At 41.3% G+C, this 21,741-nt stretch overlaps 1 protein-coding gene across 1 annotated transcript; it reads left to right on the forward strand.

Moving 5' to 3' along the window:
- Nucleotides 1-8,116: 8,116 nt before the first annotated feature.
- Nucleotides 8,117-21,252, forward strand: ESX1 (ESX homeobox 1; the record flags this gene model as incomplete). The annotated part of the gene is made up of 5 exons (XM_082264550.1): nucleotides 8,117-8,291; nucleotides 9,376-9,652; nucleotides 15,720-15,765; nucleotides 18,707-18,987; nucleotides 21,036-21,252. 5 exons carry the CDS (start codon nucleotides 8,117-8,119, stop codon nucleotides 21,250-21,252), a joined length of 996 nt encoding a protein of 331 aa, XP_082120676.1.
- Nucleotides 21,253-21,741: the final 489 nt, after the last annotated feature.

A 21,741-nucleotide genomic window follows, 5' to 3' on the forward strand; every position in this document is an offset into this window, starting at 1 on the left:
GCTGTCCTCTGTGGGAGGTGTATGGTCCGTGTCCTCTGTATCCCCCCAGCCACGCACCAGTGATGGCCATGAGCTGGCCTGGGTGCCACCCTGCTGTGAACATGGTTCCATCTCCTCCTCCAGCTCCTCCTCCTCCTCATCCTCCTCATCCTCCAGAACTGTGCCCCTGCTGGACAATTGCGTCCCTGGCGTTTGCGTGTGCAGGAACCCACCCTCGGAGCCCCTTGCGAATGACTGCCCTGAAAGCCTTGGAAATGTTACCTCTTCATCCTCCTCCTCCTCCTCATCCTGTGCCACATCCTCTTCCATCATCGCCCGAATTGTTTTTTCAAGGAGGCATAGAAGTGGGATAGTTAAGCTGAGAACGGCGTCATTGCCACTGGCCATGTTGGTGGAGTACTCAAAACAGCGCAACAAGGCACACAGGTCTCGCATGGAGGCCCAGTTAAATTAAATAGCGGAATAGAAAATATGATCCAAAAAAAGTGTATGTATATCACACGTACACAACCACACTAGGCCCCAATTACTATTGTTTGTACCCCTAAAAGGCTAGATGAGGAGTAGGGGGAGTATGGAACAGGCAGCACCCTCAAACCTTCAGAAGTATGAGATGAACCCCAACAACTTGGAAAGGTGGATCTCTCTCACACGTACCGACACAGACTATCCCGCAATTCAATTGATCCTCAAAGGTTTTTATTGAATAGCGGAATAGGAAATATGATCAAAAAAAGTGTATGTATCTCGCACGTACACAACCACACTAGGCCCCAATTACTATTGTTTGTACCCCTAAAAGGCTAGATGAGGAGTAGGGGGGGTATGGAACAGGCAGCACCCTCAAACCTTCAGAAGTATGAGATGAACCCCAACAACTTGGAAAGGTGGATCTCTCTCACACGTACCGACACAGACTATCCCGCAATTCAATTGATCCTCAAAGGTTTTTATTGAATAGCGGAATAGGAAATATGATCAAAAAAAGTGTATGTATCTCGCACGTACACAACCACACTAGGCCCCAATTACTATTGTTTGTACCCCTAAAAGGCTAGATGAGGAGTAGGGGGGGTATGGAACAGGCAGCACCCTCAAACCTTCAGAAGTATGAGATGAACCCCAACAACTTGGAAAGGTGGATCTCTCTCACACGTACCGACACAGACTATCCCGCAATTCAATTGATCCTCAAAGGTTTTTATTGAATAGCGGAATAGGAAATATGATCAAAAAAAGTGTATGTATCTCGCACGTACACAACCACACTAGGCCCCAATTACTATTGTTTGTACCCCTAAAAGGCTAGATGAGGAGTAGGGGGGGTATGGAACAGGCAGCACCCTCAAACCTTCAGAAGTATGAGATGAACCCCAACAACTTGGAAAGGTGGATCTCTCTCACACGTACCGACACAGACTATCCCGCAATTCAATTGATCCTCAAAGGTTTTTATTGAATAGCGGAATAGGAAATATGATCAAAAAAAGTGTATGTATCTCGCACGTACACAACCACACTAGGCCCCAATTACTATTGTTTGTACCCCTAAAAGGCTAGATGAGGAGTAGGGGGGGTATGGAACAGGCAGCACCCTCAAACCTTCAGAAGTATGAGATGAACCCCAACAACTTGGAAAGGTGGATCTCTCTCACACGTACCGACACAGACTATCCCGCAATTCAATTGATCCTCAAAGGTTTTTATTGAATAGCGGAATAGGAAATATGATCAAAAAAAGTGTATGTATCTCGCACGTACACAACCACACTAGGCCCCAATTACTATTGTTTGTACCCCTAAAAGGCTAGATGAGGAGTAGGGGGGGTATGGAACAGGCAGCACCCTCAAACCTTCAGAAGTATGAGATGAACCCCAACAACTTGGAAAGGTGGATCTCTCTCACACGTACCGACACAGACTATCCCGCAATTCAATTGATCCTCAAAGGTTTTTATTGAATAGCGGAATAGGAAATATGATCAAAAAAAGTGTATGTATCTCGCACGTACACAACCACACTAGGCCCCAATTACTATTGTTTGTACCCCTAAAAGGCTAGATGAGGAGTAGGGGGGGTATGGAACAGGCAGCACCCTCAAACCTTCAGAAGTATGAGATGAACCCCAACAACTTGGAAAGGTGGATCTCTCTCACACGTACCGACACAGACTATCCCGCAATTCAATTGATCCTCAAAGGTTTTTATTGAATAGCGGAATAGGAAATATGATCAAAAAAAGTGTATGTATCTCGCACGTACACAACCACACTAGGCCCCAATTACTATTGTTTGTACCCCTAAAAGGCTAGATGAGGAGTAGGGGGGGTATGGAACAGGCAGCACCCTCAAACCTTCAGAAGTATGAGATGAACCCCAACAACTTGGAAAGGTGGATCTCTCTCACACGTACCGACACAGACTATCCCGCAATTCAATTGATCCTCAAAGGTTTTTATTGAATAGCGGAATAGGAAATATGATCAAAAAAAGTGTATGTATCTCGCACGTACACAACCACACTAGGCCCCAATTACTATTGTTTGTACCCCTAAAAGGCTAGATGAGGAGTAGGGGGGGTATGGAACAGGCAGCACCCTCAAACCTTCAGAAGTATGAGATGAACCCCAACAACTTGGAAAGGTGGATCTCTCTCACACGTACCGACACAGACTATCCCGCAATTCAATTGATCCTCAAAGGTTTTTATTGAATAGCGGAATAGGAAATATGATCAAAAAAAGTGTATGTATCTCGCACGTACACAACCACACTAGGCCCCAATTACTATTGTTTGTACCCCTAAAAGGCTAGGAGTAGGGGGAGTATGGAACAGGCAGCACCCTCAAACCTTCAGAAGTATGAGATGAACCCCAACAACTTGGAAAGGTGGATCTCTCTCACACGTACCAACACAGACTATCCCCCAATTTAACTGATCCCCAAAGGTTTTTGATTAAATAGCGGAATAGAAAATATGATCCCAAAAAAGTGTATGTATATCACACGTACACAACCACACTAGGCCCCAATTACTATTGTTTGTACCCCTAAAAGGCTAGGAGTAGGGGGAGTATGGAACAGGCAGCACCCTCAAACCTTCAGAAGTATGAGATGAACCTCAACAACTTGGAAAGGTGGATCTCTCTCACACGTACCAACACAGACTATCCCCCAATTTAACTGATCCCCAAAGGTTTTTGATTAAATAGCGGAATAGAAAATATGATCCCAAAAAAGTGTATGTATATCACACGTACACAACCACACTAGGCCCCAATTACTATTGTTTGTACCCCTAAAAGGCTAGGAGTAGGGGGAGTATGTAACAGGCAGCACCCTCAAACCTTCAGAAGTATGAGATGAACCCCAACAACTTGGAAAGGTGGATCTCTCTCACACGTACCAACACAGACTATCCCCCAATTTAACTGATCCCCAAAGGTTTTTGATTAAATAGCGGAATAGAAAATATGATCCCAAAAAAGTGTATGTATATCACACGTACACAACCACACTAGGCCCCAATTACTATTGTTTGTACCCCTAAAAGGCTAGGAGTAGGGGGAGTATGTAACAGGCAGCACCCTCAAACCTTCAGAAGTATGAGATGAACCCCAACAACTTGGAAAGGTGGATCTCTCTCACACGTACCAACACAGACTATCCCCCAATTTAACTGATCCCCAAAGGTTTTTGATTAAATAGCGGAATAGAAAATATGATCCCAAAAAAGTGTATGTATATCACACGTACACAACCACACTAGGCCCCAATTACTATTGTTTGTACCCCTAAAAGGCTAGGAGTAGGGGGAGTATGGAACAGGCAGCACCCTCAAACCTTCAGAAGTATGAGATGAACCTCAACAACTTGGAAAGGTGGATCTCTCTCACACGTACCAACACAGACTATCCCCCAATTTAACTGATCCCCAAAGGTTTTTGATTAAATAGCGGAATAGAAAATATGATCCCAAAAAAGTGTATGTATATCACACGTACACAACCACACTAGGCCCCAATTACTATTGTTTGTACCCCTAAAAGGCTAGGAGTAGGGGGAGTATGGAACAGGCAGCACCCTCAAACCTTCAGAAGTATGAGATGAACCCCAACAACTTGGAAAGGTGGATCTCTCTCACACGTACCAACACAGACTATCCCCCAATTTAACTGATCCCCAAAGGTTTTTGATTAAATAGCGGAATAGAAAATATGATCCCAAAAAAGTGTATGTATATCACACGTACACAACCACACTAGGCCCCAATTACTATTGTTTGTACCCCTAAAAGGCTAGGAGTAGGGGGAGTATGGAACAGGCAGCACCCTCAAACCTTCAGAAGTATGAGATGAACCCCAACAACTTGGAAAGGTGGATCTCTCTCACACGTACCAACACAGACTATCCCCCAATTTAACTGATCCCCAGAGGTTTTTGATTAAATAGCGGAATAGAAAATATGATCCCAAAAAAGTGTATGTATATCACACGTACACAACCACACTAGGCCCCAATTACTATTGTTTGTACCCCTAAAAGGCTAGGAGTAGGGGGAGTATGGAACAGGCAGCACCCTCAAACCTTCAGAAGTATGAGATGAACCCCAACAACTTGGAAAGGTGGATCTCTCTCACACGTACCAACACAGACTATCCCCCAATTTAACTGATCCCCAAAGGTTTTTGATTAAATAGCGGAATAGAAAATATGATCCCAAAAAAGTGTATGTATATCACACGTACACAACCACACTAGGCCCCAATTACTATTGTTTGTACCCCTAAAAGGCTAGGAGTAGGGGGAGTATGGAACAGGCAGCACCCTCAAACCTTTAGAAGTATGAGATGAACCCCAACAACTTGGAAAGGTGGATCTCTCTCACACGTACCAACACAGACTATCCCCCAATTTAACTGATCCCCAAAGGTTTTTGATTAAATAGCGGAATAGAAAATATGATCCCAAAAAAGTGTATGTATATCACACGTACACAACCACACTAGGCCCCAATTACTATTGTTTGTACCCCTAAAAGGCTAGATGAGGAGTAGGGGGAGTATGGAACAGGCAGCACCCTCAAACCTTCAGTATGAGATTGTGTTCACTGTACCCCACAAAGATTGAGTTCACTGCACCCCACAATGATTGTGTTCACTGCACCCCACAAAGATTGTGTTCACTGCACCTCACAAAGATTGTGTTCACTGTACCCCCCAAAGATTGTGTTCACTGCACCCCACAAAGATTCTGTTCACTGTACCCCACAAAGATTGTGTTCACTGCACCCCAAAAAGATTGTGTTCACTGCACCCCAAAAAGGATGTTGTTCACTGCACCCCAAAAAGGATGTTGTTCACTCCACCCCAAAAAGATTGTGTTCACTGCACCCCACAAAGATTGTGTTCACTGCACCCCAAAAAGATTGTGTTCACTGCACCCCAAAAATGATTTTGTTCACTGCACCCCAAAAAGGATTTTGTTCACTGCACCCCAAAAAGGATGTTGTTCACTCCACCCCAAAAAGATTGTGTTCACTGCACCCCAAAAAGATTGTGTTCACTGCACCCCACAAAGGATTTTGTTCACTGCACCCCAAAAAGATTGTGTTCACTGCACCCCAAAAAGGATGTTGTTCACTGCACCCCAAAAAGGATTTTGTTCACTGCACCCCAAAAAGATTGTGTTCACTGCACCCCACAAAGGATTTTGTTCACTGCACCCCACAAAGATTGTGTTCACTGCACACCAAAAAGGATTGTGTTCACTGCACCCCAAAAAGATTTTGTTCACTGCACCCCAAAAAGATTGTGTTCACTGCAGCCCAAAAAGATTGTGTTCACTGCAGCCCAAAAAGATTGTGTTCACTGCAGCCCAAAAAGATTGTGTTCACTGCAGCCCAAAAAGATTGTGTTCACTGCAGCCCAAAAAGATTGTGTTCACTGCAGCTCACACACAGAAAAATGGATGTGGATCACTGACACCTGCCTATCTCCAATCCCACACCACACAGCAATATCGATTGTAGTTTGTAGAACACAGTTTCCCTAAAATTCAGCAGACTCTGTCCCTAACAGGATTGAGAAGAGATCGTAGATCAGGATTGAGTGCAGACCCCACCCCCCACACAGCAATATCGATTGTAGTTTGTAGAAGACACTGACCCTATATAATTCAGCAGACTCTATCCCTAAAATGCCTACAACTCGCCCTGCCTAAACACTCCGACCTGTCCCTCAATTCTATCCGGACACAAATGGTTTTTTCCTGCCTATCTTTCCCTAATCAGCAGCCAGCACGTTGATGTGTGCTCTGTCCCTGAATCTAAGCAGCATAATGACGCCGCTGCGGCTGCCTCGAACTTATAAAGACTTGGTCACATGCTTCAGACGGCCAATCACAGCTACTGAGACATTTGCAGGCATGGCTGGGATGGCTTAAGGCACACCAGTTAAACGATTGTTGATTGGCTGTTGAAAGCCCGCCATGAAAAGAGCGCCAAAGCATGCAAAACCCGGAAATAAAACGACCGAACACGGATTTTTACCCGAACATACAGTAAAGTGTCCGTGTCCGTGTTCGGGTACAAAAAATCCAATTATTCGGTACGAACACAAATAATACAGTCCGTGTTCGCTCAACACTATTAGTAAACGCAATAACTTTTGCGCAAACCAATCAAAATACGCTTATTGCGATTTTTTTACCAAACATAGGTAGCAGAAAACAAATTGGCCAAAAGTTTAAAAAAATTTTGATTTTTACATTTTTTTGGGGGGGAATTTCATATAAAAAAATGTGAAAAATATTGTTATTTTTTCAAAATAAACGCTTTTTTTGTTTATAGCGCAAAAAGTAAAAAATCGCACAGGTGATCAAATACCACCAAAAGAAAGCTCTGTTTGTGGGAAAAAAAGGACGTAAATTTTGTTTGGGTACGGCATCGCATGACCGCGCAATTGTCAGTTAAATTCGCACAATGCCGAATCGCAAAAAGTGGCCTGGACGTAACACAGCAAAATCCTCCGGTGGTAAAGTGGTTAATCAGAAAAGTTTTTTGCACCAGCCCATGAAACTTGCCTGGGCAACATGTGCATGCCACCTATCTCATTCTCCCAGAACATGAAAAATGACAGGCTCAGAAAGGGGTTCATAAGGCAGCCAGAGAGATGATAGCATAACATTTTCTATAAGAGTGTCTCTGTATATAATTTAATATTTTTTGGTGGTGGGGTGGTTTTTCTTCTTTTTTTTGGGGGGGGGGGGGGGGTTGGTGGATAGTGGTGATGGTATGGTGGTTGTGGTGTGGTGGTGGATGGTGGTGTGGCGTGGTGGAGGATGGTGGCGGTGGTGGGGTGGGTGGGGGTGTGGTGGCGGTGGTGGAGTGTTGTGGTGGTTAATTATTAAATGATTTAATATTCTGCTGTTAATGTTTTTATTCCTGGTTATTTGACAACAGTATCATGTTTTAAAGTGCTCTAATACCTAGTGATACAGTTTAACACATGAGAGAAAAAGTTTAACATCAAACAAACAGGGTTTAAAAGAATCATTACCCCTGACAGATTAATTAATGTTCCCCTTATGATGATCGTAGATGTAACAATCTACAAAATTAAAATTGCTTTATGTATTTATAGAGACAATAGACGCATTGTGATATGATAGTCTTACCATTTCAATTCAAGAACAATAATAATACAGGTAACTGTAAAGTCAAATTCAAAAGACTATAGATTATTTGTGCAATCTGTGCCAAACGATTCGTTTTTTTTATGCATAGCATTACTTTAGTACCCTGTGTAGAGTGACTGTTTAAATGAACTTTACAGCTGCAGGGTCCCTGAATAGGCTTTAACAGATCAGGACAATAGTTTGTGGAATAATCTCTCAAGCACTTGCACCAGTTTCTGCTTAAAAAAAAAAAAAAAAAAAAAACTGTCACCAGAAGTTCCCACCCTCTTTTATGGCTTGAAGTGTGTGATAATGACGACGGGGACATGTGGAGGACAGTGTCATGACCAATGAGATGAGTAGAAGAGAATGCCCTGTGCTCACAGTCCACTACAGGTTGCATTTCCTCAACATCACGTAGAATTCTACTGATGCAAAATGCAGACTCCAGCACCCTCTCCTCTGGACAGCTCCAAAGAGACTGCCTGCCCTGCACAGCCTCCTGCCCAGCTGCTGACCTCATACTTCATTGACAGCATTCTAGGAGTATCTCAAAGTTCAGGAGACAAGAAGAGACCCCCTGAGGACCACTCAACAACGCCACCAAATGCTGGTGAGTGCTTGTCATGTTTCTTGTGCGCATAAAAGCATGCAAACATAGGTTGTCTGGGTATGCTTTTACATTAACATTATATATAAGTTCACGGGGCATCAAAGTTAATTTATATATATATATATATATATATATATATATATATATATATATATATCCTTTTTGGCAAAATATCTGTAAGAGTGTGAAATTAACATTTTGATACATCAGTGCTATATATATTTAAAAAAAAAACTGTTCTGTGGCATGCTTTAGTACATATATTTGCTTAATAAATAAATATAGTATTGTAATAATTGGTGTTACTGTTTATCTTTAAATGTACGATATACATATATATATATATATATATATATATATATATATATATATATATATATATATATATGATAAATAGGAATAGAGAAGTTAAAAAAATATATCTTTTGGAAATATAGAACATTTTTGCACAGCTGGCCTCCTCACCTTGTAATTGTCACCATTAGAACAAACAATATTTCTCCAGATTATGCTGAAAAAATATTTACATATAAATAAATAGGAATAATAAATTGGAATAAAAATGTAAAACCATATATATATCTTTTGGAAATATAGAACATTTTTTGCACAACTGGCCTCCTCACCTCGTAGTTGTCGCCATTAGAACAAACAATATTTCTCCAGGTTATGCTGAAAAAATATTTACATATAAATAAACAATAAAAAAACATAATAGTATAAATAATATTACATGATACCTGAAAAAATATATTTACTTCCAAAATATAGTAACCTTAAATGGAACATTGATAAATAGAAATTTTCCTTTAGTAAATAACTAATTTAGGAGAATGTACTCCTCCACTCATTCCATAATTTAATAAGTGAGGATGTTTTGTTTTCATATATGTGAAGAAAGGTTTGTTGACAATGTTGGCATTTCCACTTCAACACGGATTTATGCTGTGACCTAAAGTAGGGGCTCCACCTAACCCCAGTGAATTCACTTGTATGGAATGCAAACAACGTGATTAAGTTTTGGAAAAAGGCAGACGCGTTGGAATGAAGAGGCAATTAATAACAAACTGTGATTTTTGTTTAGGTAAAAAAGCTATTGTTTCCTCTCCTGTGAAGATCGCATACAACCTTGGCCCCCATGTCAAAATCAAGGAAAAGGAAATAACATCAACCGCATTGGCCAATAATAAAGACATTGATAGGAAGGAGCAAGCTGAAAACCAGCAGAACACCGAGGTTGAACTGTCCATAGCCACGGGAAAAAGGAAGCAGCGCCGCTACCGCACTACCTTCAGTAACTATCAGCTAGAAGAGTTGGAGAGGGCCTTCATGAAATCCCATTATCCAGATGTGTTTACCAGGTAGCTTTTACACTGCTAAAATAACGATTTTAACTATCCTATTTTGTTGTTAGGATTGTAGGTCAAGCTTAGGCAATCTAAAGTTCAGCTGTTGAAAAACTTAAGGTTTTAAAATATCAACCTTTATTTGGTATGGTACGATAGAACGAGATTCAAAAACCTCTCAAAATAGAAGATGGTTGGTCTTTCTATTTAACTACAAGTAAATGTTAAGGGAATTTACTTAGCCAAAGAAAATCAGCAAATGCTAGAACAGCTCCTTGTGAGAAATCAAAGCTTTAATACATATGTTACTTTTCATTGCAGTGTTTAAAGTCTTACAATTTTAGGAGATGTTTAAAGTCTTACAATGTGTGTTCTTTGGAAAGCTGCCAAAGCCTATAGCCTAGTACACACGCAACGATTATCGGCCGACCGATCGTCCGTCTTTTGTCCAGAGTTGTGTTTTGTTGGTTGGAATGTGCCTAGACTGCACACAAATTTTCTCGCCCGACAAAATTCTACTTCAGAAGTGATGTCATGTGTTGGTTTGCTTTCTTTGTGTTCTTTCTTCTGTGAGCATGCCCAGTCTTGCTCATTAGATTTTTCCCTGTCGAAATCTGTACTGACTGCACGAAAATCGGCTGGGTTTTGACGGCGGACAAAAATTTTATAGCCTGCACACCAGATTTTTTTCGGCCGAAAAGTCGGAGTCGGTTGTCGGAAAGCATCATACTAACAAGCCGAAAATCGGCAGATCGGTCGTCTGACGAAAATTCCCTGCCGATTTTCAACGCGTGTGTACGAGGCTTAAATAGAAAAGTCTGTCCCTTACCCGCATGCTGTAGAAAAACTCCCTTGTGCTCTGTGTGGAAACAGTGGTCTCTCCACAAACACATCCCCTCGATCAGAATTATGTTTCTTCAATCAACAGGGAGTATGAGCATTGCCGTTTGCAGAGCTATGGGTCTGACTAAGCAGGAGGGTACTGGACCTCTGTAGAGGGAGTGAGGGTTCTTGTTTGCAGTATGTTGGCAGGTGACATGGTTTTCTTCTCTGGCTGTTTGTGGTTGCTTTCTAAGAAACCAAACTGTAAGACTTTAAACACTATGCACCTGTAATATATTTAGCTGATTTTAACCACTTCGCATCCAGGGAAATTTTTTTTTTTTTTTTCATTTTTCCACACATTTTATTTTGTTTACATACATCTGAATTTTTTCTAGAAAATAACTTCGGGCCACCAACAATTGTGTACTTTATAAAAGCAGAGGAACTGTAGAAAAAATAGTGGCAATTTTTATGCCACACAATTTGTACAAATGTCTATCAAATCTATATTTTCAGGAAAAAATATACTAAGGTTAATTTTAGTGCACACAAACACCATTTATTACACAATTGTTATGTAATATATATTAGACAGAGCTGCATTGAGTAAATAGATACCAAACATGTCAAGTATTAAAATGTGCCTGTGACATGGGAAAAAAACTAGGGAACACAACATTGTACATAGGTGATGCTCTAAAAGCCTTTACGGGTTATCAAATTAGAGTTAACTGTGAATGATAGTGCTAGAATTATTGCTCTCCTGCCCAAGTTCACAGTGATAACTAACGTGTGGTGCAACTTCTGTTTACATACATGTTTATCAATCATGTCTAATCCATTATTAGTAGAATATTCCAATCCCACTATTCCTGGAAATAATCTAAAGCTAGTGGGTGGGTGCTATAGCAACTACTGTCTGAGAATTGGTGTCAACACGAGTCAAAGCATATGTTGTTAGCACACCATGGATCTTCAAAATAGCGTCCAAAAATGTATTAAAGCAATCACATCATAGCCCTCAATTGGTGATCTTGTATGGAAATGAAAAATGCCATCCTGATAGATCCAGGTCTGTGCCAGGAAAAGGGTAATTTTTTCAAGCTAGTTCTCGCTTTTGGAAGTATATGGATGCCATCCATTGTTTAGGCATCAAAAAATAAGCAAATGGCAAATGCATATGCCTAACAAAAGTTCATTGTGACAACCATATTCAGAAGGATTGCTAAGTACCTTGACATCGTATCCATAACTTGGAGCTACACACCCCACAAAAAAAACAGTAAAAGATTTATAAAATCATAAAATTCAAAGCATTGGTTTTGAACTTTGAGATCATTACTAGATGTGAAGCCTTACCAGACATTTAACTTAATTTACATGCATAGTACTTAGCCTAATGCTTTTATGAATATGGCCCTTAGGAGATTACTAATGATTCTAAAATGCTAAATGAGACATCATTATGCAAACAAAATCTTTAGTTATAATATATTCACTACAAGGTTATCTTAAAATACCTCCAGTAGTTTGTATAATAATCAGAGAATACAAATAGTTTGCATTGCTCTGTGCTGTAAATGGAATGAAAATATAATGCAATTGTCACATTAGAGATTTTATTTGAAATTGTTTGAAATAACAGATACATAGACTTATTTGCACAGCCCATTATATGAAATCAGGATCAGAGCCTTGCTCTCAATGATAGAACAATACTATTACATGCTATAAAGTCTTGCTGTTGTCACAGATGGCAGTTTTTTGCTTATTCATTTAGGAAGTGTAAAGAGCAATGGAGATGTGCACTGCAGTAACCTACAGCAATCAGATTGCACTTACTGTAGTCACATGAATCGAGATGATTTATGGCTGGTTGTTTTAGGTTACTGCACTATGCACATTCCCATTACTCTTTGCATTGCTTCACTGAATAAACTAGAAAGTATATACCAGGATCAGTTAGCTACTTTGAACCTTTACACCTGTATATGGAAGAGTGCTGACTCCTGTACAGAAACTGGGACATTTGACGGTAGTATCATTTTTCTATGTGGCCTGCCTTCTGTTCTTCTGTGGAATAACTGGACAAGAAGTTGAGTATATGCAGTGTTGGGGTAGTTACTCAAAAAATGTAACTAGTTACTAGTTATTTCTTTAAATAGTAATGAAAAAAAATATTAACAAATTCCAATGCGCATATTTATTTGTAGTGCACAAAAAAATACAATATTTATTGCTTTATTTATATATATATATATATGACCACAGCGTGCCCCCTTTCAATGCCAGAGTGACCACAGCGTGCCCCTTTTCAATGCCAGAGTGACCACAGCATGCCCCCTTTCAATGCCAGAATGCCAGAGTGACCACAGGGTGTCACCAGATTGACCACAGTGTGCCCCGGAGTGACCACAGTGTGCACCCTTTCAATGTCAGAGTGACCAGTGTGCCCCCAGATTGACCACAGCGTGCCCCAGATTGACCACAGCGTGCCCCCAGAGTGACCACAGTGTGCACCCTTTCAATGCCAGAGTGACCACAGTGTGTCCCCTTTCAATGCCAGAGTGACCAGTGTGCCCCCAGATTGACCACAGCGTGCCCCCAGATTGACCACAGTGTGCCCCCAGAGTGACCACAGTGTGCCCCCAGAGTGACCACAGTGTGCCCCCAGATTGACCACAGTGTGCACCCATTCAATGCCAGAGTGACCACAGTGCCCCCAGATTGACCACAGTGTGCACCCTTTCAATGCCAGAGTGACCAGTGTGCCCCCAGATTGACCACCGTGTGCCCCCAGATTGACCACAGTGTGCACCCATTCAATGCCAGAGTGACCAGTTTGCCCCCAGATTGACCACAGTGTGCACCCTTTCAATGCCAGAGTGACCAGTGTGCCCCCAGATTGACCACAGCGTGCCCCCAGATTGACCACAGTGTGCCCCCGGATTGACCACAGTGTGCCCCCAGATTGACCACAGTGTGCCCTCGGATTGACCACAGTGTGCCCCAGAGTGACCACAGTGTGCACCCTTTCAATGCCAGAGTGACCAGTGTGCCCCCAGATTGACCACAGCGTGCCCCCAGAGTGACCACAGCATGCCCCAGATTGACCACAGTGTGCACCCTTTCAATGCCAGAGTGACCAGTACACTTACCTGCAGTGGCAGGCGTCTTTTCCTCGGTCCTCCCGCCTCCTCCGAGTCCTCCGCAGCCCTCGCTCTCCTCGGTCCTCCAGCCTCCTTCAAATCCTTGGCCACAGACAATCCCCCGCTCTCCTCTGTCCTCCCGCCTCCTCCAAGTCCTCCACAGCCCCCCTCTCCTCCCGCCTCCTCTGAGTCCTCCGCAGCCCCCGCTCTCCTCGGTCCTCCCGCCTCCTTCGAGTCCTCGGCCACACACGATCTCCCGCTCTCCTCGGTCCTCCCGCCTCCTCCTCAGCTGCGCGAGATGTCGGCTTGGGTAACGCAGGAAAGCGCGTTACTCAAGCCGTGTAAAGTAACATATTACCGCCAACACTGAGTATATGTAATATTTAACCACTCTTGCCCACTACAACAACTTAAAGCAGAACTTAAGTCTTATTTTGTCTCCCCCCCCCTAAAATGTTCAAAAAATTAAGAATGTTTACCTTTTGTGTTACTTTCTGTGCAAGACAGCACTTCATGGTGGGTCCCACTACCTCGTAAAATGAAGGGGCAGATATCCCAGGAGGCAGTGTCCTACTAGGCCACAACTTTTTTAGTGCAAGTACACACACACAATTGTTGCGGGTTGCTATATTACCTATCTACTAGAAGTTGCAGCATTTGTGTGCCGCTTCAAATCCAACACCGTCAGTCTCTGCCAGCTTTCAAATAACTGGAAGAGACTGGCAGCAAATTTATTTATTTTTTTTAGAAAAAAGGGTAGCACAGAAGGCCAGTTTTGAAGTAAATGGAAGAGACTGGCAAGGGAGGAGGAGACTGGGGAGGGAAGGAAATTTATGTGCGGTTAGGTTCCGCTTTAACATGTGTCTATAGCAAACATTTTTTTTTTATTTTAGAGAAGGAAACGGTTAGAAAATTGTGTCAGGTTTTTTGTGTCTCATTGTAGACATTACCCTTTTCTTCTTCTCCTATCAACATAACAGGAAGTGTGAGGAAATCTCTCCAAGGTGAGGAGTGAAGATTTTTACTGCAAAAAGTATCACTGACGGAAGATTTCTGCTGATTATCCCAAAATATTGGGTTTTCCTTTACCTTTACGGTGATAATGGGCGCATGACACAGACAACAAGGGTTTCTAACTCTTTGCCGCTTTTTTCAAAGCAAAAACAAAAGTTTGGGCTTTTGATACACTTAATGGTAAAAAAAGAAATAATCCACAAATTATACTAAAACAGTTTATAGAAAACTGTCTATAACAGGGGTGTCAAACTCAATTTTATCATGGGCCGCATCTGCATCACCACCATCAGAAGTCAAAAGTCCCCCACCCTCCCTTACATCACAGTGCACCCCCTTACCTTGAACTGCTGCCAGTAAGAAGCTGGGGACAAAGCTGTGAAGCAGATAGTGCATGGTCTGGAGTAGGACTGAAGGAGGTCTGGAGTCAGCTGAATGCTGGGACCAGGGAGAGGGAGACGATGGGTGCTGGGGCAGCACAGAAAGGCAAAGGATCTGTAGCAGTAATTTTGCCCTCCTCTCTGCTGGGGGGGGGAGGGCTGGCAGAGAAAATGCTCTCTATTGGGACATGGAGAAGCACAGGATCTGGTGGAGGAGTTCTGTCCTCCTCTCTGCTATTGACTACTGAGAGCAGATGGGGGAGAAATGAAGGCGTTGCCACAGCTGCAGGAGCGGTGGAAGGGCAACATGAAATGGCCTGGAGGGCCAGTTTCGGCTTGTGGGCTCTGTGTTTGACACATGTCATCTATAAGATAGCTACACAAAGATAGTTAGTAAGAGAGCCACACAATTTGTTCAATAAGAGCAAACAATCATTTATCAGATCACTGAATTATACATTTGGACTGGTTTCTAATGATTAATACCTCTTCTCATGTTGCACTTCACCTTCTTGAATAGGTCATGTGTATCAAAAATGACATGATTCTCCAATGGTATTTACTGATCTGATTTACTAAACTAGGGTAAATCTGCTGGAAGTCCTCAACATATTTTATTTTATTTTCGAATGTCTGAGTATGTTTTATACAGAACCAACTCATTTCATGGACATAGCACATTTTAATAAGCATTCTTATTATTTCCTTCTGCAGAGAGGACCTTGCAATGCGGCTGGACCTAACTGAAGCAAGAGTGCAGGTTTGTGCTATTTATGATTTTGGCATATAGAGCCATATAAAATAAGGCAAAAAGTGATGAGTAACATGCAGTAAGGGAAGATGTGCAGTAATCCATCAACCAAAACAAATTTACTTTTTTAGGAGTAAAAACAAAAGATAATTTCTGTTCATTCACTTTCAGTTACTGTAATTTGCACATTCATACATGTAGTTCATACATGTAGCGATCTAATGATCCAGCCCTCTGTCTTTAGTTTATTATTCCTTTCCTGGTTGCTTTATTGCACAAGTCATTGTTTGGTTGTTTTCCACCTTATTCATTTACTCAGATTTGCATTGGTTCTTTGGCCATTATTTTTTAATACCTTCTATACAGTAGGTCCTAAATACTCATGCTTAACCAATGTACAGAATGGGTGTTCCCTAAAAATGTAGAGGACTTTGGGGGTCAATTTCCTAAATGTCCTCTGCTAAATAACAACAGAGCTCATCACACCCAGCTAGTCTGCTAGCATTGCACTGGTAACAGACTAACCACATGGAGAAACAAAAGACGAAAGTAGGCCTTAAAGCCAAACTTAATCTTCTGGTGAAAATTAAAAATATTATTGCCTAGGTATTTTTAAAGTGAAAAAGCAGCTCTCTCCTATACCCATCCATTCCCTCCATAGGCTCACCGCTCTGGTCTTCTGGGTTGATTCCTCCTCTCTGCTGGCGGGGCGGGGGGGGGGGGCAGAGACAAGCCTTTCCATTGGGACACAGAGAAGCGCAGGATCTGGCAGAGGAGTTCTGTATTCCTCTCTGCTACTGACTACTGAGACCAGGTGGGGGAGAAATGAGGGGGTTGCCGCAGCTGCAGGAGCGGTGGGAGGGCCACATGAAATGGCCTGGAGGGCCAGATTCTGGCCATGGGCTTTGTGTTTTCCACATGTGGTCTATAAGATAGCTACATAAAAATAGTTGGTAAGAGAGCCACACAAACAGTTTGTTCAATAAGAGCAAACAATCATTTATCAGATCACTGAATTATACATTTGGACTGGTTTCTAATGATTAATACCTCTTCTCATGTTGCACTTAACCTTTTCTTAGAATAACTCAACCAACTTCCTCTAAGCCCAGCAAATCCAGGACCCACCACCTGGGGCATGTCAACAACCTGAAAAAAGGCACAATACATATTGCTACCCCTCTCCTTTGTGATATTATGTTTATTACTACAATACATAAGCGATTTAGCATGAAATAAAAGTATCCAAGCCAGACTGTATTAATGCCATGGTCATGATATGTGCACTGCTATACTTCAATATGTATACAGTATCTCACAAAAGTAAGTACACCCTCACATTTTTGAAATATTTTATTATATCTATTCATGTGACAACACTGAAGAAATTACACTTTGCTACAATGTAAACTAGTGAGTGTACAGCTTGTAGAATAGTGTAAATTTGCTCTCCTCTCAAAATAACTCAACACACAGCCATTAATGTCTAAACTGCTGTCCAAATTGGGTCCAATTAGCCATTTTCCCTCCCCGGTGTCATTTGACTCGTTAGTGTTACAAGGTCTCAGGTGTGAATGGGGAAGCAAGTGTGTTAAATTTAGTGTTATCACTTTCACTCTCTCAACATGGCACCTCATGGCCTAGGCTATAAGAAGATTGGCAAGACCCTGAAATTGAGCTGCAGCACGGTGGCCAAGACCATACAGCGGTTTAACAGGACTATTTCTACTCAGAACAGGCCTTGCCATGGTCAACCAAAGAAGTTGAGTGCAAGTGCTTAGCATCATATCCGAGGGTTGTCTTTGGGAAATAGATGTATAAGTGCTGCCAGCTTTGCTGCAGAGGCTGAAGGGGTGGGGGGTCAGCTTGTTAGTGCTCAAACCATACGCCGCATACTGCATCAAATTGGTCTGCATGGCTGTTATCCCAGAAAAAAGCCTCTTCTAAAGATGATGCACATGAAAGCCCGCAAACAGTTTACTGAAGACAAGCAGACTAAGGGCATGGATTACTGGAATCATGTCCTGTGGTCTGACGAGACCAAGATAAACTTGTTTTTTTTAGATGGTGTCAAGTGGGTATGGCGGCAACCAGGTGGGGATTACAAAGACAAGTGTGTCTTGCCTATAGTCGAGCATGGTGGTGGAAGTGTCATGGTCTGAGGCTGCGTGAGTGCTGCCGGCACTGGGGAGCTACAGTTCATTAAGGGAACAATGAATGCCAACATGTACTGTGACATACTGAAGCACAGCATGATCCCCTCTATTTGGAGACTGGGCCCCAGGGCAGTATTCCAACATGATAACGACCCCAAACACACCTCCAAGACAACCACTGCCTTGCTAAAGAAGCTGAGGGTAAAGATGATGTACTGGCCAAGCATGTCTCCAGACCTAAACCCTATAGAGCATCTGTGGGGCATACTCAAATAGAAGGTGGAGGAGCGCAAGGTCTCTAACATCTACCAGCTCTGTGATGTCGTCATGGAGGAGTGGAAGAGGACTCCAGTGGCAACCTGTGAAGCTCTGGTGTACTCCATGCCCAAGAGGGTTAAGGCAGTGCTGGAAAATAATGGTGGCCACCCAAAATATTGATGCTTTGGGCCCAATTTGACTTAGTGGTGTACTCACTTTTCTTGCCAGTGGTTTAGACATTAATGACTGGGCGATGAGTTATTTTGAGGGGACAGCAAATTTACACTGTTATACAAGCTGTACACTCACTACTTTACATTGTAGCAAAGTGTAATTTCTTCAGTATTGTCACATGAAAAGATATAATAAAATATTTACAAAAATGTGAGGGGTATACTTACTTTTGTGAGATACTGTACAACATGGCATATCACATTAGGAATGTAGAATCTAGCACATTTTGGACAATGAAATATATTTTCTATGTACAGTTTATATAATAATTTAAATATTATATTTATCACTTATTGGTATAGGTTTGGTTTCAAAATCGAAGAGCAAAATGGAGAAAACGTGAGAAAACAGAACTATTAGGTGCGAGCCCTGCCTTCCATGTCAGACACCCTATGGGGCTGTATCTTGATTTTCCTTTAGCCTCCAGTCCTCTTATAGACCCTATTTGGAGGACACTACCTCTTTCAACAGTGACAGCACCATCTATCTCCCCTCCATCCAGCACAGCAAGCCTAGGCTCATTCAGCCCTATGTCCTGGACATCGCTTTTCAGACATCCTGTTCTCAATCCTTACTTTGGAAGGTAAACTTGTTTCCTACATTTTCCAGGTGTGCCTGTAAATTAATGTTTATTTACCTGTATCCTAATATGCTTCCTGACATTATCCATTCTATATAAATTCATATATGTTGCCTATCGTTACAAAGTACTGTCTTAACATAAGCTTTATGCACAGGCAAGCTGGGTTGGAAATGCAGTTCAGAGTTGCTGTTCTAATAGTTTCCATCTCAACCAAAAAATCACCAGCGCAGAGATGAAAATATTTTTCAACCATTGGTACCAATAATAAACAGGGCATTTTTCTGAATTGAAATATATTATGCTGCCACTTCTAGGCAGAACTTGGTCTGTGACTGCAATATTGTTTTATACTGCTGTAGTCTTCTTCAAATGATTTTAACATAGGAGTTTCTTCAAACTATAATTGTGTTTCCCTGCCCTAGTGATGTAATAGTACTTCAATGTAGCACGCAGACGAAGTCCCATTCCCAGAACTTCACCTAAACGATGTTAGGCTTAAAATATCTAAGCCAAAAATCAAAAATGATATATATTGCAGCTTCCCAGTCCTTAATTCTGGTATTCTCCTTAATTCAGACTTTTGTTTTCTTTGATTTCATTTAGTGATCCTACCAATAACACATTTCCTGTGCTATAGTGTCAACGCTAACCTAATGCACTGAATCCATGTAGGAGCGGTGTTATCACCCTAGACTACAGTCTGCAAATGGACTACAAACTCCTCCTCATCTTTTTATCTTCATTTCATAGGGAGGGCGAGTTCTGCAAATCACAGAAGTTAGCTGTAAAACATAACACTGTATGAGATAACAGATTAGTTCACAGGTAGTTTCAATGAGACTGAAATTCTGGCAAGATTAACAGGCATTTTCTGTACTTGCAGAAAATATACTTAATCTGAAAAAAAGAAAACAAATGCAAGCACCGCATTTAAAAGCTTGCAAGCTTCAATATATTTAATATTTGTTCTTGGGTTTAGATATCTTTTAAAGAATCATTGAACCCCAACTAATAATCTAATAATAATCTTGGCATGGGCATCTTCTTAAGTGAATGTCCATACCCTGCATTAATTACCTTTTTGTGGGGACAGAGTGAGTTACTAATTCTAAGCTTGCAGAAGAAGAAACATTTATTAACAGCACAGCTAACAGGTCTTCTGGCTTTTTCTACGCGTATGCCGATAAAGTCAGCCATGTTGTACCAAGACAAACACAGAGCATATTAAGAATTCAGTAAATTCCCAATAGTTCATTACAACACCTGATGATTTTGTATGGCTCAAAACAGTAGTGAGGCCTGCCTTAACAGTAATAATGGCTAGTAACCTGGTCATTATTTAAGACCTTAACACGGGACAAGGGTTTCTAAATACACATCTTCGCTAGGGATTAGTTTAGCCAAAATGTTTGCTGTTGGTCAGCTGTCCTGAGGTCCTTTAGTATGGCAGGTCACAAATGAGCAACTGACTAAGAAGACATCTGAGTCCCAGAGTTTGGAAGTATAATTGTGGAATCATCACCCAGAGTACCTAGTTTGAGCATAGTACACTCTCATGTTGATTAACTATTTTTCAAAAAGGGCTTTATGAAAATGTAAGAAAAAAAATAAATTAGATTGTATTGTGCAACTTAATCAATGCTGTTATTGCAGTTCCTATGAGATCTCATTGTTGCCTTTTATAAATTACATCTATGACAACCAATTATCCTTGCCAAGGGCCCAGAACAGGGGATGGTGAAACTCTTTAGGGGCCAGTTAACTGACCCATCTTCCTGTATAGTCTGTGACTGCTTCACCAACATAACATAACTAAATAATAATGTACTTTTTTAAATGTTTTACTTGTTGGCTGGCCAAGGGCTATGGCTACAGTAAGGCTATAGCAGGTGTTAGAGTTACCTAGCTTGATGGGAATTATTGCAAACTAAACAAAAGGGAAAAGTATCATATTGATTTTTTATTTTCTTTTTCACATACATCTCAGTTTCTAAGGCTGATCATTTATTTTTAGTGACCAACATTTAATTTGTGATATTCAATTTCAGGTTCCTTGGTGTTCTAAACCCATTGGCCAGCACACCTTCCCTGCTTATAAAAAACCCATCTGCTGCTTCTGGACCTGAGGTGCCCATCTTTAGTGATCCATCGACCAGCAACTGGAAATCGCAGTCTAGTGTTGGATCTTTAAGGCTCATATCTAATGAGCAGTCTGAACAAGTTCCCACAGTAGGCATCATGGCCAGTTTTCCCAGTGGCAACTGAGACTTATGGAAATTACTGCCAAAGATCAGAATTAGATTTTGATGCGAGTTCCTGAAGATTCTGCATACATAATATGCTAAATCAGTAAGCCACTTTATAGACATGTAGGCATACTGAACATTTCTAGCATTATACCCATGTATCTGCAACAGCAACGGACAAGGGAGCCTACCTGCCATTGCAATAAATATATATGGTAAGAAGAAAAAAAAAGAATTATCTTCCAGCATTTGTTTCCAACAAGGCTTTAGCATATGCTGTTTACAGGTTGAAAATGTAAAGCCTCCCCAGGAAAAAAGTAACTTTGCTGACTGAAGTGGCTGAATAATTCCCATTGAAGAGCATAATACATAGACAGGACACATGAAAACTTTATATATTATAAATTATTTTGTTTTTATTCACATTTTATAAATTAAAAAAAATACATTTTGGTATATTTCAATATGGATGTGATTTTAATAAAAACTATAATGTGATATTTATTAT

Source organism: Pelophylax lessonae (genome assembly GCF_965119305.1).
Source record: "Pelophylax lessonae genome assembly, chromosome: 7".
NCBI lineage: Eukaryota > Metazoa > Chordata > Amphibia > Anura > Ranidae > Pelophylax > Pelophylax lessonae.